Raw genomic sequence first — 12,432 nt, 5'->3', positions numbered from 1 at the left:
AGAAATGTTTATTTATTTGTTTTTATTTGGACAGTTCATACACATAAACATCATTAACACGATAACCTGCCACAGATGGATCAGACACAGTAATTATTCAAATCGAAAATAAGTAAAATAACAAAGAAGATTAGATTTTATTATTAAATAAAGATGTGCCATACACAAGTATTTTTGTGAAAAAGTCCAAATTTAGGTTTAGTATCCTAACATTTCAAATTAATAAGTCAAACTTTTCATAAAAATCACTCAGAGAAAAGTTTTAAAAAATAGCTTTTTTTTTTTGTTAACTTTGTTTACTCGTGGATGGCACTTTTTTAATTCCAGTAGTAGAAACAAGCTTCCATACAAACCCATAAGGTCCATAAACATTACTGGGATATTTCTCTAACCTGTGCAGGGAAAAGTCTCACTGAGAGACCAGGTCTCTTTTTTTTTCCCAAGAGGGCAGCAGAAGTTACAACAAATACAAATACAACACAAATTGTCTTTATTCCACTTTGAAAGGAAGTTCCCAGGGCCAGTTTCAGATAAAGAAGGATTATTTTGAGCTGTAAATCATGCGAAGCTGCTCTCACAATAGGTCGCTTTCAACCAAGCTCCATACTCTGTACGTCACACCCCCAGAAAGGAGGCGGGTCCAACAAAATGTGACCACATAAAATGATTAATGTCTCCACAACATCAGCGATACACACACACACACACACACACACACACACACACACACACACACACCGCTGCAGGTGTGTGCTGACGGCCCGTGACCTCCTCAGAAGTTCTCCTTGTAGAAGTTGAAGCCGAAGTGTTCACACTGAGCTTTGATGACTTTGGCCAGAGCGGGAGCGCCGCAGTAAAACACATGTACCTTCCCTTTGTTCTCCTCAGACACCTTCTGAAACACCTGAAACACACACACACACACACACACACAGACAGAGTATTTTATTAGGAGCTGATACTGCAAAACACACCGACGCTCCTCGATTCATAAAACTAAACCGCTATTGGAGAACCATCATGTCTCGGTCTCCCCTCTGCTTCAATAAAATAAACTCCAGAAGAAGTAGTTTCCTTTCCAGGAACTAACATCCAGGACCTTAAATGTTTTAAATGGCCATCCATGGCAGCCTGAAACCTCAGAAGATAGCAAACATCGAATGATGCTTCAAAAATTAAAGACTCCTTCATTGCTAAATTTTTCAGTCTTTACAAAATTTTAAGGAGAACTTTCCGAATTTGTGATGAACTCATGTGTGGTGACTCCTGACAGAGTCTGGTGCGAATGTCCCCCCGAGAAGCAGATGTCCATGGACGCTGTTTTCTGTTTGTAGGCTTTATTTAGAGCCAAAACATTTTCGCCGTGTTGAGCCTGTCTGATTTAGCCCAACGTTACTTTATCAGGTCCAGGATCACATGTCACCCAAAGAGGACACTCTACCAAAACCTTCCAAAACTATTCAGGAAGGGTCCCAAACTCTCCTGAGCAACCGTTTGAAAAATACCAATAACAGAAAAGAAGAAGACCAAGTTAAACCAAAGCAACGCCTCACCTTCCCCCACTCGGGTCGGCCCGGTTGGGTTCTGGTCCTCAGTCCAGTGATCGAGTCTCTCTTCTCCTTCTTGGCCAGAAGGTCGAGCGCCATCTGCAGGCCGATGGCCTTCATGTCGTTCTTGCTGAGCGCTGACGTCATGTACATGTGCATCTCCAGGAAGCGTCCTAACAAACATCAGCTTTGTGTTAACGAGCGCACAGCAGCGTCTCTGCAGGACTTTAAACACCACGTGGAAGGAAATAACTCAACAATGAAAATTATTAGGAGTGTCTTCAAATTCTGTCTACACTTCCAGATGTTGTCCCGAATCTGCTGCTTTGTGTCTCTAATGACATCATCATTTCCAAAATGAACTCTACGTTTTATTTCTTAAGACCTGAAACCAGCGACTGAGACCACAAACTCATCAGGAAAGTGTTTACTGAGCTCAGAGATGAAGACTTCCCTCACAGACGTCTATACCAGGCATGTCCAAAGTCCGGCCCGCGGGCCCAGTTTTAATTGGCCCGCAAGTAATTTTATAAATAGAATAAAATATGGCCCGCACTTCAACTTTTGCTTGAGTGTATTGCACTTCTTAGTTTTAACACCAGGGGGAGCTGCTGTTGATCAAGGCAGTTGCTCCACCAAAAAGGACAATCACAGAAGAAGTGTACCCGGAAGTTACTAAACATGGCAGAACCAAAGAAGCGAAAGGTAGAAAGTGAGTGCAGAAAATTTCAGACACGGTGGGAGAGTGAACATTTCTACAAATAATTCAAGGGGACGTGTCTCTGTTTGATCTGCACTGAAACTGTGGCAGTTATGAAAGAGTATAATGTACTAAGTCATTATGAAACCAAACATCAGGCCTATGCATCCTACACTGGTGCTGAGCGAGAGCAGAAATTAAAGCAAATGGTAGCTCTCCTGCAGGGTCAGCAACAGTATTTTTTTCGTGCTCAAAAGGTCCAGAAAAAGGCTCCAATAGCAGCTATGAGGTCGCCCAACTCATCACAAGACATGGCAAGCCTTTTTCAGATGGAGACCTCATAAAACACGGCCTCGTTAAAGTCACCGAAATAATGTGCCCGGAAACAGTGCAGGACTTCAACAACGTCAGCATGTCCAGAAATACAGTTGTGCGACGCATTGAAGACTCGTCAGCCAACATTAAACTGCAACTGTCTGATAAAGCTGTGCTTTTGATTTTTACTCCATCGCATGCGATGAGAGCACCGATGCCACAGACGCCGCACAGCTGCTAATTTTTTTGCGGGGAGTGGACGAGAGCACGAGCACTTTAGGTGAGTAAAAATATATTCCACAGTACCCGTGTGTTAATGTGCAGGTACACGTGCTTCAAATATCAATAATGCGCATCAGTTCTGTCACTACCCTGCTTTTGCGCACCGCTTTCTTATATGCGTTTTTCTTGTTAACACACAGAGTACACACCGCTGTGCACAGCGCGCGCACACGCAAAGTCAGCTGATCTCCTCTGATGCAAATCTGCTCCTTGATAAAGTGATATTTGTCCGGATTTTTGCCACGAGTGGCGTTGGATCAGCACCGCAGCTGGATGGCCCGATTTACATAGCCAGCGCAGCTGATACTCACCAGAATAATTTACTAAAATTATATGCACTCCTGTTATTAAGTCCAGTTCAGTCTGTTAATGGTGATAACCGTTTCAAACGAACGTTAATAGGTGTGTTGCTAAGCCTAATAACTTAAATAACAAGCTTGAAATGTACCCGTCCCATTTTCCCTTTATTGTTTTTTTCTCTGTGCTGTAAATCTTCTGTCTAAGAAGAAATCTGAGGCTGCTGTTCTGAGAATGAGCTACCAAAGCTTTTTCTGAATGAATCAATAAAGATCCATTTATGGAAAACTGTGATGAAGGCAGTTTTGTCTTTAACTATATTCAACAATATAACACATTTGACCACTTTTAAGTGATTTTTAATACAGTAAAGTTAAGGCTATATACCTAATTTCTAGTAAGTGGCCCAGCCCCTCCTATATTTTTATGTATGTGGCCCTCAGCGAAAAAAGTTTGGACACCCCTGGTCTATACAATCAGAGTTCTTTATGCAGTCAGGGGTGTCGCCCCCTGCTGGGAAACAGAGAGAATGAAGGTTTAACCTCAGCTTCGCTTTTCAGACCCAGAAGATGAGCTAAACTTAAATAGAGCCAAAAAAGTTGACCGGAGCTGTCCCTTCCAAAGTCAGCGGAGACATATCCTGAACCTCAGCTCAGTGGACCTCAGCATTCAGACAGCTGGAAGGAAGTGACCTCAGTGCCACGTCAATAATCACCTGCAGACCACAGAAACCTTTTCATAACTCTGATAACTTTTTCAGGAAGTCGTCCCTTTGTTTGGGAGGGCTTGTTGTAATATTTTGGGGAGTTTGTTTCATGGTAGGTATCCTGCAATGCAAGACGAACCTTTAAATGTATGTTGATCTGTCTACACGTTATTGTAGCCATGGCCACAAGTTTATTAAAAATCTCCATGTAATCATTAGTTGTGTGAAAAACACTTGGGTCTATAAATCTATTTTGCCAACTGTGAAGGTTTTATTCAGATTTCATGTGCTCGAGGAAAAACAGTTCGGAAAGTTTGACTTCCATCTTCTTCATCCACACAGGGAAACAACGTAGAGACGGAAACTGAACCAGGATTAAAGAAAGGTCTGTAGATTGTATTTCACTTAAATATTCCATCCGTGGAAGTTCTGAACCGGAGTCAGCCCAGACAAAGGCTGCCACCACCCGGGAACCAGCCTGACTTCCTGTACTCTAACTGAGCCGCACTGAAAGCTGCAGTCTGTGAGAGACCTGCAGACATCCTCAAGGTTTCACCCTTACTTTGTTCAGATCCCCGATTCTCCCTCTGCATCACTTCTTTTCCATCAGTCCTCTTTGTCTCTCTAATTTGAAGCATCTCTCTTACCTTCCGGCTCCTCGTCGGCCTGGTCCATCTCCAGTTTGGTGAGCAAACTGACAAACCACTCGAAGGACTTCTGGTCTCTGTTGATCCAGATGAAGTCAACCTGCAGGGTGAAGAACATCCTGGTGTCCATGTGTGCTTCATTGCAGTACAGTGAGCTGTTGTTGGGATGCACTTTTCTTACTTTGCGCAGCTTCATCTCGCTGTCTTTGATGTTCTCGCACCACGAGTATTTACAGCTGGGACAGTTCTGCTTCCTCATGCGGTACCTGAGCCACAGAAACACCTGGAGTCAGTTTTATATTCATTTCATGATTTTACTCACTGTAAAAAACAAACGGTGGAGAGGGTGACTGAACACTAGAGACTTAATTATAACTCATCTAACCTTCTGAGTCCTAAAAGTTAAAAAAAAGAACAATTAAACAAAATGAAATTAAAATATTTGCTTTTGTGTTTTATTTATTGTTGAAAATGATCCAGTATCACATATGTCTAATTTTTTGGCAAAGCTGAAAGAGGACATCACTGGAGCCGCAGCTTATTCTCATTGATTATATTATCATAGCAGAGCAATGAGGAAGAGATCCTGAATAAACGTCCAGCATGTCGACAGATTACAGCTGATTATAAACTTGCAGTTTACACATGACCTTCAGCCCGACTCTGTGAACTTGAACTGAACTGCTGGGCTGATGCAGGGACTGAGGGGTGGAGCACAGGTCTGTGGGCGTCTTACCGGTACATGATGCTTTGCAGGATGGAGGCGAAGGGTGTGATGCCGATTCCTGCCCCGATCAGAACGGCGTGTTCGGAGGCAAAGATCTGCCGTGTCGGAGTCCCGTACGGCCCGTCTACGTAACACTGTCACATGGCAGACATTCAACAAGAAGCTGTGTCTGAAACGAGTGATTCCTGACAAACTACGCCTGTGTCAGCTGAAGGTTAACAGTTTCACCCACATTTAAAGTGTCAGAGGTGTTCCTCAGGGTTCTACTCTCGGTCCTATGTAGTTTCGGCTAAAGCTGTAAGTTTTTCAGCCTGTTTTCAGAAGAAGCACAATGACTCTGACCAATGTTCGCTCTCTTTGAGCTCTATTTTCCCAGCAGAGTCAGTTTTTACACAAACTCTTTCTACAAAGAAATACAGATGATAGAAACAGTGCTGAGAACGAAGCAAAGGCAATGTGATGGATCTGCCAGGTCTCACTGCAAAAACATGGAAAAATCTTTTTTTGTGTACATATAGTAAGTAAGTAAAATGTATTTATATAGCACATTTCACAGATAAAAATCACAAAGTGCTTCACAAAAAAAATCAGAAATACAAATAAAAAAATGTTTTTTTCAAACTTATATTAAATTATTTTAACAGGAAGAAAATTTCACATCATAGAGAAAAACGTTGCAAAATCAAACCTGTCAGTGTAAACCCAAACCAAGTTTTTCACACATAAACCGAAGAATCTGAATCTGAACATATGAATCTCTTGCTGCCCTATAAGGAGCTGAAACTGCCTGAACTACCAACTGTCAGGGAGTTTAAGTCCATTTTAATAACATGTTCCTCCACCCAACCTCCAAATTTTGGACTTTTTGGACTTTCAGGGGAAAACCTGATACTGTGTGCAAAGGCTGATAAAAATAATGATAATAATTCTCTGCTGGTTCAACACTGCCGCAGAGCTCTTCTCACTGTAACTTCATGCTCTGAGCTCCTCACCTTGATGTTGCAGAATCTGTGGTTCTCAGTCAGCTTGGAAGAAATCTGCAGTTTAGAAGAAAACCAGAAACACATGTACTAAAACTCTTTTGTCAGTAAACCAAACACAGATTGAAGGTGTCATCAGATTTCTGTAAGTTTACTGGACAAACAAAATGGTTCAAATATATTTCAGTAAGGAGGGGGACAAAGTGGCTTGCAGATGCAGGTGTTATTTAACTACATGTTTTTTGGAACTAATAAAAGAGATTTCCAACAATATGATCGAGGATATTTGTATTTATGTTGCTGATTTATTGAAGCATGTAGATAAACTCTACATGTCTGGCCCTTCATAGCGATCATTATTTAACACCTCTGAGGCACCAAAGTGGCCGACGCAGGGACGAACGTCTCAGACTTATGATGTGGTTCGTTCTTCTCAGTGCAATAGATTCATATTTGTTAAAGGCTGAACTCTCCTCCCGACCTCTCCTCGCTCTGCTGATCCCAGACCGTCTGGAAAAGGTTGCACGAGTCCCTGAGCTCCGGACTCGGAGGCCTCGCCCGACGGCGAGCCGCTCTGTCGGTACATCGTCAGCTCGATGGCGCCGTCCTCATTAGACGCCACGGCTCCGTTACCGTCGGCAGAGCTGAACAGGTCGTCCTGCAGGAAACCACATTGGAGATGTTACGCACAGGAAGCAGGCGGAGACCCAGCGAGTGCAGGTGTGTCAGAGTCTAACCTGAGCTCTCGGCAGCTGCCGGCGCTTCCGCAGGCTGGTGGCGAGTCTGTTGGGACCCAGAGCCTCGCTCTCCAGCTCTCTGAAGTACTCATACAGCCGGTTGGTCCACTGGCCCAGTGAGCGGATGTGCAGCCACAGAGTATCTGCAGAACGACAAGTGAAGACACAGAACTTACACCAGTTTCATTAGACGGTTAAAAACCACGCTACAGAGAAACGAAATAAAAAGGAGACCAAAGCTTTTACCTGAAATCTCATCAGAGAGGATCAATAAACACAAACCAATGTTCTAAGCTGAAAGCTTCTGCCATTCCCATCCACAGTTATACCTGCTGGAGTCTTTCAGCTCATTGTTCTCAGTGTCAGCAGATGGAATCTGTGTTTTTTCTTTACTGAAATGTTATCTCATGTGTAACGTAGAGCTCAGACTCCACTGCAGTCCAGCGGACAGAAAGCCCTGAGAGCGCACCCAGAAGTCTGGGACCAGCTGAACCTATGAGGACTGTTTCAGTGTTGAGAGCGTGAGGTGTACCTGACTGCTCGGGAGCGCTGCTGATGGTGAACGGGTGCCACTCATATTTGGCGATCACTGGGATGTTCATGAAGACGTAATCTCCAGGTTTGAACTGGAAGAACTGGGGACGCTTGATCACCAGATGAGTCACCTGACAGACAAAACACACCATCAGACATCGGTGCACCTCGGGCTCCGATCGGGGCGCCGGGCTCGCTTTGTGTTCGGCACCTTGGAAGGCAGCAGGTTGACCTCCACGATGTAGAGGCCTCCCATATGGGACACGGCGATCCCCACGATCTTCTCCAGCACGAACACCACACCTGGAACCACGAACCACTTCCAGAAGTTTGCACAGTGAATGATCAGCAGGATCCAAACCCACACATAGGACAGGTGAGACCAGTAAAACACCTGCAGAGGAAATGGCGGTCAGCATCTCGCGGCAGGAAGCAGACCACGCACACAGAGAACAACCGTGTCTGTTACCTCAAAGTGTCCACTGCGGCGCACGAACGTGCTGGAGCAGAGCACCATGAGGCAGATCAGCACCTGCAGGACGACTCCAGTCAGCGAGGCTGTCCCCTTCACCCAGCCAATCCCAGGCCGGGTGGTCAGCAGGTACTCCCACAGGCTGTACTCACCGCTCTCCGTCATCTGGACTGAGACACACAGCACCGGGACGCCAGTCTACACCTGTTTACACCTGTATACACCTGTGTGCTTGTAGGTGTGTGCTTATACCGAAGTTAAAGGCGTGTGCGGCGGTGTGCACCAGCGTGAATCCGAGGATGGCGTAGCCCACAATCTGGTGCAGCAGGATGTTCTGATCCAGAGGAAACACCCTCACCACCCAGGTGGCCCTGAGCCAGGTCAAACAGCGCCGCAGCATCAGCACCTGGAAACGAAAGATTTCAGCAGGAGTTATGCTCATACTGTCATGTGACACCACTCTGAACCACACGATGGTGCAGCGGGTCCAAGCTCAGTGATGCAGCTTACATACTAATCTGACTCCTGGGTGTTTTCTCTTTCCTGGCTTTATCTGAGTTTGCAGGCAGCTCTGATTTGAATCAGCACATGTGTGTTTTGTTTTCAGCTGCACTGTTTTGCACTTAAAGATAAATAAAGAAGGAAACGTGGCAGCAGCAGGTCTGTGCTGCCCTCTGCTGGACACTAAGACACAGCACAGCCCCCTCTCTGCTGATTCCTTTCCTTTGTGTGAAAGTACTCAGCTGTGGTGCAATGATTATTGCCTCACAGGTTTAGCTGGGTTAACTGGTGGCTTCATTCTGCTGGGTGATCATGAGTTTAATGACTGTGATAAATACTGTCACAGAGGTTTGTAAAAACCCGTGGTTGGTATAGACAGCACCCACATAAACAGGAGCAGCTGCACCTTTGTTACTTTATTGCTTTTGTTGCTTTTTTTGTGCAGACAGAAAAAAATCAGTCAGCGTAAAATTACTATTTTATATCCACAATCAGTTTAGTTCTCCTCTGATATAGCTCTGATGGGTTTAGGTATGATCTGCTGTGAGTAGTGCATCAAATTTAAAAACCTTTTCATGAGTGTTATGTGTAGAAATGTGGCGCCATGTGGTGCTGGCATTAGAACTGGTTTCATTGCTTCCAACTGGTCCAGACTGGACCCGATGGTGGCTATGTCAGGGGTTAATGCAGCAAAGACGGCCTTTTAGATGTTCCACTTATGCAGCCCACATCTCATGTCCACCATAGTGTGCATGGAACATGATGCTAATGGAAATGCTGCCTGAAGCCCAAAAGGCACTGTGGGAGAACCGGCTCTCCACCGGAAGCCACTTCTTGCACCGGCACCACGATGGAGGGAAAGAGGCACAGACAGGTACGGATGCAGTGTGTGTCATACCATGACGAAGGTGCAGTTAAAGTTGAGGCACTGGCCGCAGCCTTTGGCCACCATGAACCAAGGCCCGCCGTAGCTGTGGCGCAACATGGCGACGATGAACAGCAGCAGATTAAGGAGGGAGTACACAGCCAGGAACAGCAGCTTCCGGCTGTTGTTCTGCCAGTAGGCCCGGGTCAGGTAGCGAGGGGTCTGACGCTTCTTCTGGTCCAGATCAGGAGGCTTCAGCCAGTTAGCAGCGCTGAGGGGGAGATGAAAAACAGAACAGGTGTATAAGCAGGTCTGCAGGTTTACAGGTGTATAAGCGGGTCTGCAGGTTTACAGGTGTATAAGCGGGTCTGCAGGTTTACAGGTGTATAAGCGGGTCTGCAGGTTTACAGGTGTATAAGCGGGTCTGCAGGTTTACAGGTGTATAAGCGGGTCTGCAGGTTTACAGGTGTATAAACGGGTCTGCAGGTTTACAGGTGTATAAGCGGGTCTGCAGGTTTACAGGTGTATAAGCGGGTCTGCAAGTTTACAGGTGTATAAGCGGGTCTGCAGGTTTACAGGTGTATAAGCAGGTCTGCAGGTTTACAGGTGTATAAACCGGTCTGCAGCTTTACAGGTGTATAACCAGGTCTGCAGGTTTACAGGTGTATAAGCAGGTCTGCAGGTTTACAGGTGTATAAGCGGGTCTGCAGGTTTACAGGTGTATAAGCAGGTCTGCAGGTTTACAGGTGTATAAGCAGGTCTGCAGCTTTACAGGTGTATAACCAGGTCTGCAGGTTTACAGGTGTATAAACAGGTCTGCAGGTTTACAGGTGTATAAGCAGGTCTGCAGGTTTACAGGTGTATAAGCAGGTCTGCAGGTTTACAGGTGTATAAACAGGTCTGCAGGTTTACAGGTGTATAAGCAGGTCTGCAGGTTTACAGGTGTATAAACCGGTCTGCAGCTTTACAGGTGTATAACCAGGTCTGCAGGTTTACAGGTGTATAAACAGGTCTGCAGGTTTACAGGTGTATAAGCAGGTCTGCAGCTTTACAGGTGTATAAGCAGGTCTGCAGGTTTACAGGTGTATAAACAGGTCTGCAGGTTTACAGGTGTATAAGCAGGTCTGCAGATTTACAGGTGTATAAGCAGGTCTGCAGGTTTACAGGTGTATATGCAGGTTTACAGGTGTATAAACAGGTCTGCAGGTTTACAGGTGTATAAACAGGTCTGCAGGTTTACAGGTGTATAAGCAGGTCTGCAGATTTACAGGTGTATAAGCAGGTCTGCAGGTTTACAGGTGTATATGCAGGTTTACAGGTGTATAAACAGGTCTGCAGCTTTACAGGTGTATAACCAGGTCTGCAGATTTACAGGTGTATAAACAGGTCTGCAGGTTTACAGGTGTATAAGCAGGTCTGCAGGTTTACAGGTGTATAAGCAGGTCTGCAGGTTTACAGGTGTATAAACAGGTCTGCAGCTTTACAGGTGTATAACCAGGTCTGCAGATTTACAGGTGTATAAACAGGTCTGCAGGTTTACAGGTGTATAAGCGGGTCTGCAGGTTTACAGGTGTATAAGCGGGTCTGCAGGTTTACAGGTGTATAAGCGGGTCTGCAGGTTTACAGGTGTATAAGCGGGTCTGCAGGTTTACAGGTGTAAAAGCGGGTCTGCAGGTTTACAGGTGTATAAGCGGGTCTGCAGGTTTACAGGTGTATAAGCGGGTCTGCAGGTTTACAGGTGTATAAGCAGGTCTGCAGGTTTACAGGTGTATAAACAGACATGAGTACTGACCTGATGGTGAGGTTCTCCATCACCTCGGGGAACGTCTCCAGTTCAGCTTTGAGCTCCTCAAAGGTGATGGAGCCGCTGTTGTCCTTATCGGCGGACTCAAACAGAGCCAGTGTGAGGTCATCCAGCTTCTCCTCCGGCAGAGAGATGGCGCTCTCACGTAAACATGACTTCAGAACCGTTTTCAGCTCGTCTGGATCTATTGAACCACTGCCTATCAGCAGAAAACAAAAAGGAGTAAGTGAAACTTGACCCCTGCCCAGTCGCCCGGCGGGCTGACGACGATACCCCATCAGCCTTTTACAGAGTTATAAAAATGAAACATGGCCACAAAACTGATAACTGACCTCTACTTGCTTCAGGACGTCAGTTATCTCTTATCTACAACTGTTAGACAGGCTGAAACATTTGAAAATAATTTTTCTGACATGTTGTAAATGTTGATGCATGAGCGAGTGCTGACCGTCCACGTCGTAGACCTGGAACAGGAAGCGGAGCTTGTCGGTCTCGTTGCCGTGGATCAGGAGGTCCAGAGCTTTGAGCAGTTCGTCCAGGCTGATGGAGCCGCTGCCGTCTGAGTCGAACAGTGCGAAGAAACGCTCAGCAAAGAAAGACTGCGAACAATCAGAGGACACGAGTTATTGAGGCCCATTTCAGGTGTTTTTTCTAAACTGCTTGCCAGTCCGTTCTCACCTCTTTGACCTTGAGAGCTGTTTTGAACTCCTCCAGGTCAATCTCTTTGTCTTCTCCGGCGATGGTCTCGAACTGTTTGGTCACCCACTCCAGCCAGCGGGCGTCTTCGTCCAGACTCATGGTGACCAGCTTTGCTGCTGCAGCTGGAGGAGACAAGCCAGCAAGCATCAAACCTAGCTTTTTGTTTTGATGTGCCTGTTCACGTAATCCTAATTACTCTTCTTCCATCAGAACGAATATGTGTTAACAGACCTCTCTGCACTGAATCATACTTGTTATTAATCTCTGTCTCTCTTCCACAGCATGTCTTTATCCTGTCTTTCTTCTTTCACCCCAACCAATCACAGCAGATGGCCCCGCCCCTCCCTGAGCCTGGTTCTGCCGGAGGTTTCTTCCTGTTAAAAGGGAGTTTTTCCTTTTTCCATTTGACTCTCCTTTTACGTGTTTTATTAGCTCATATTATTACTCAGGTTGTCTCATCATATGCTCAGACTTGGTCAGAAATTCTTCTTATCATATTTTAAAGGGTGAAACTCGTCCTGGTCCTTATCGTCCTTGTCGAGACGCAGGGACATCTCTTCAGGGTCAACAGTGTTAACGAATTTAAGATGAAACCAGGTCATGCAGAAATTCAAAGAGA

At 45.5% G+C, this 12,432-nt stretch overlaps 1 protein-coding gene across 1 annotated transcript in view; it reads right to left on the bottom strand.

The window, feature by feature from the left end:
- Nucleotides 1-40: 40 nt before the first annotated feature.
- The window catches only part of nox5 (NADPH oxidase, EF-hand calcium binding domain 5), a 21,127-nt gene continuing 8,735 nt past the window's right edge, over nucleotides 41-12,432 (bottom strand). The window contains exons 2-17 of the mRNA XM_063477494.1: nucleotides 11,793-11,935; nucleotides 11,563-11,713; nucleotides 11,103-11,313; nucleotides 9,344-9,581; nucleotides 8,197-8,350; nucleotides 7,942-8,114; nucleotides 7,684-7,866; nucleotides 7,471-7,603; nucleotides 6,939-7,081; nucleotides 6,683-6,859; nucleotides 6,214-6,258; nucleotides 5,231-5,355; nucleotides 4,676-4,760; nucleotides 4,495-4,594; nucleotides 1,554-1,720; nucleotides 41-904 (exon numbers count right to left, since the gene is read on the bottom strand). Of these exons, the coding sequence (XP_063333564.1) occupies nucleotides 773-904; nucleotides 1,554-1,720; nucleotides 4,495-4,594; nucleotides 4,676-4,760; nucleotides 5,231-5,355; nucleotides 6,214-6,258; nucleotides 6,683-6,859; nucleotides 6,939-7,081; nucleotides 7,471-7,603; nucleotides 7,684-7,866; nucleotides 7,942-8,114; nucleotides 8,197-8,350; nucleotides 9,344-9,581; nucleotides 11,103-11,313; nucleotides 11,563-11,713; nucleotides 11,793-11,912 (2,337 nt within the window). The 5' untranslated portion in view covers nucleotides 11,913-11,935 and the 3' untranslated portion in view covers nucleotides 41-772. The remainder of the gene's footprint in view (nucleotides 905-1,553; nucleotides 1,721-4,494; nucleotides 4,595-4,675; nucleotides 4,761-5,230; nucleotides 5,356-6,213; nucleotides 6,259-6,682; nucleotides 6,860-6,938; nucleotides 7,082-7,470; nucleotides 7,604-7,683; nucleotides 7,867-7,941; nucleotides 8,115-8,196; nucleotides 8,351-9,343; nucleotides 9,582-11,102; nucleotides 11,314-11,562; nucleotides 11,714-11,792; nucleotides 11,936-12,432) is intronic.

Source organism: Pelmatolapia mariae, linkage group LG7 (genome assembly GCF_036321145.2).
Source record: "Pelmatolapia mariae isolate MD_Pm_ZW linkage group LG7, Pm_UMD_F_2, whole genome shotgun sequence".
NCBI lineage: Eukaryota > Metazoa > Chordata > Actinopteri > Cichliformes > Cichlidae > Pelmatolapia > Pelmatolapia mariae.
This window is presented reverse-complemented; position numbering and strand designations above follow the sequence as displayed.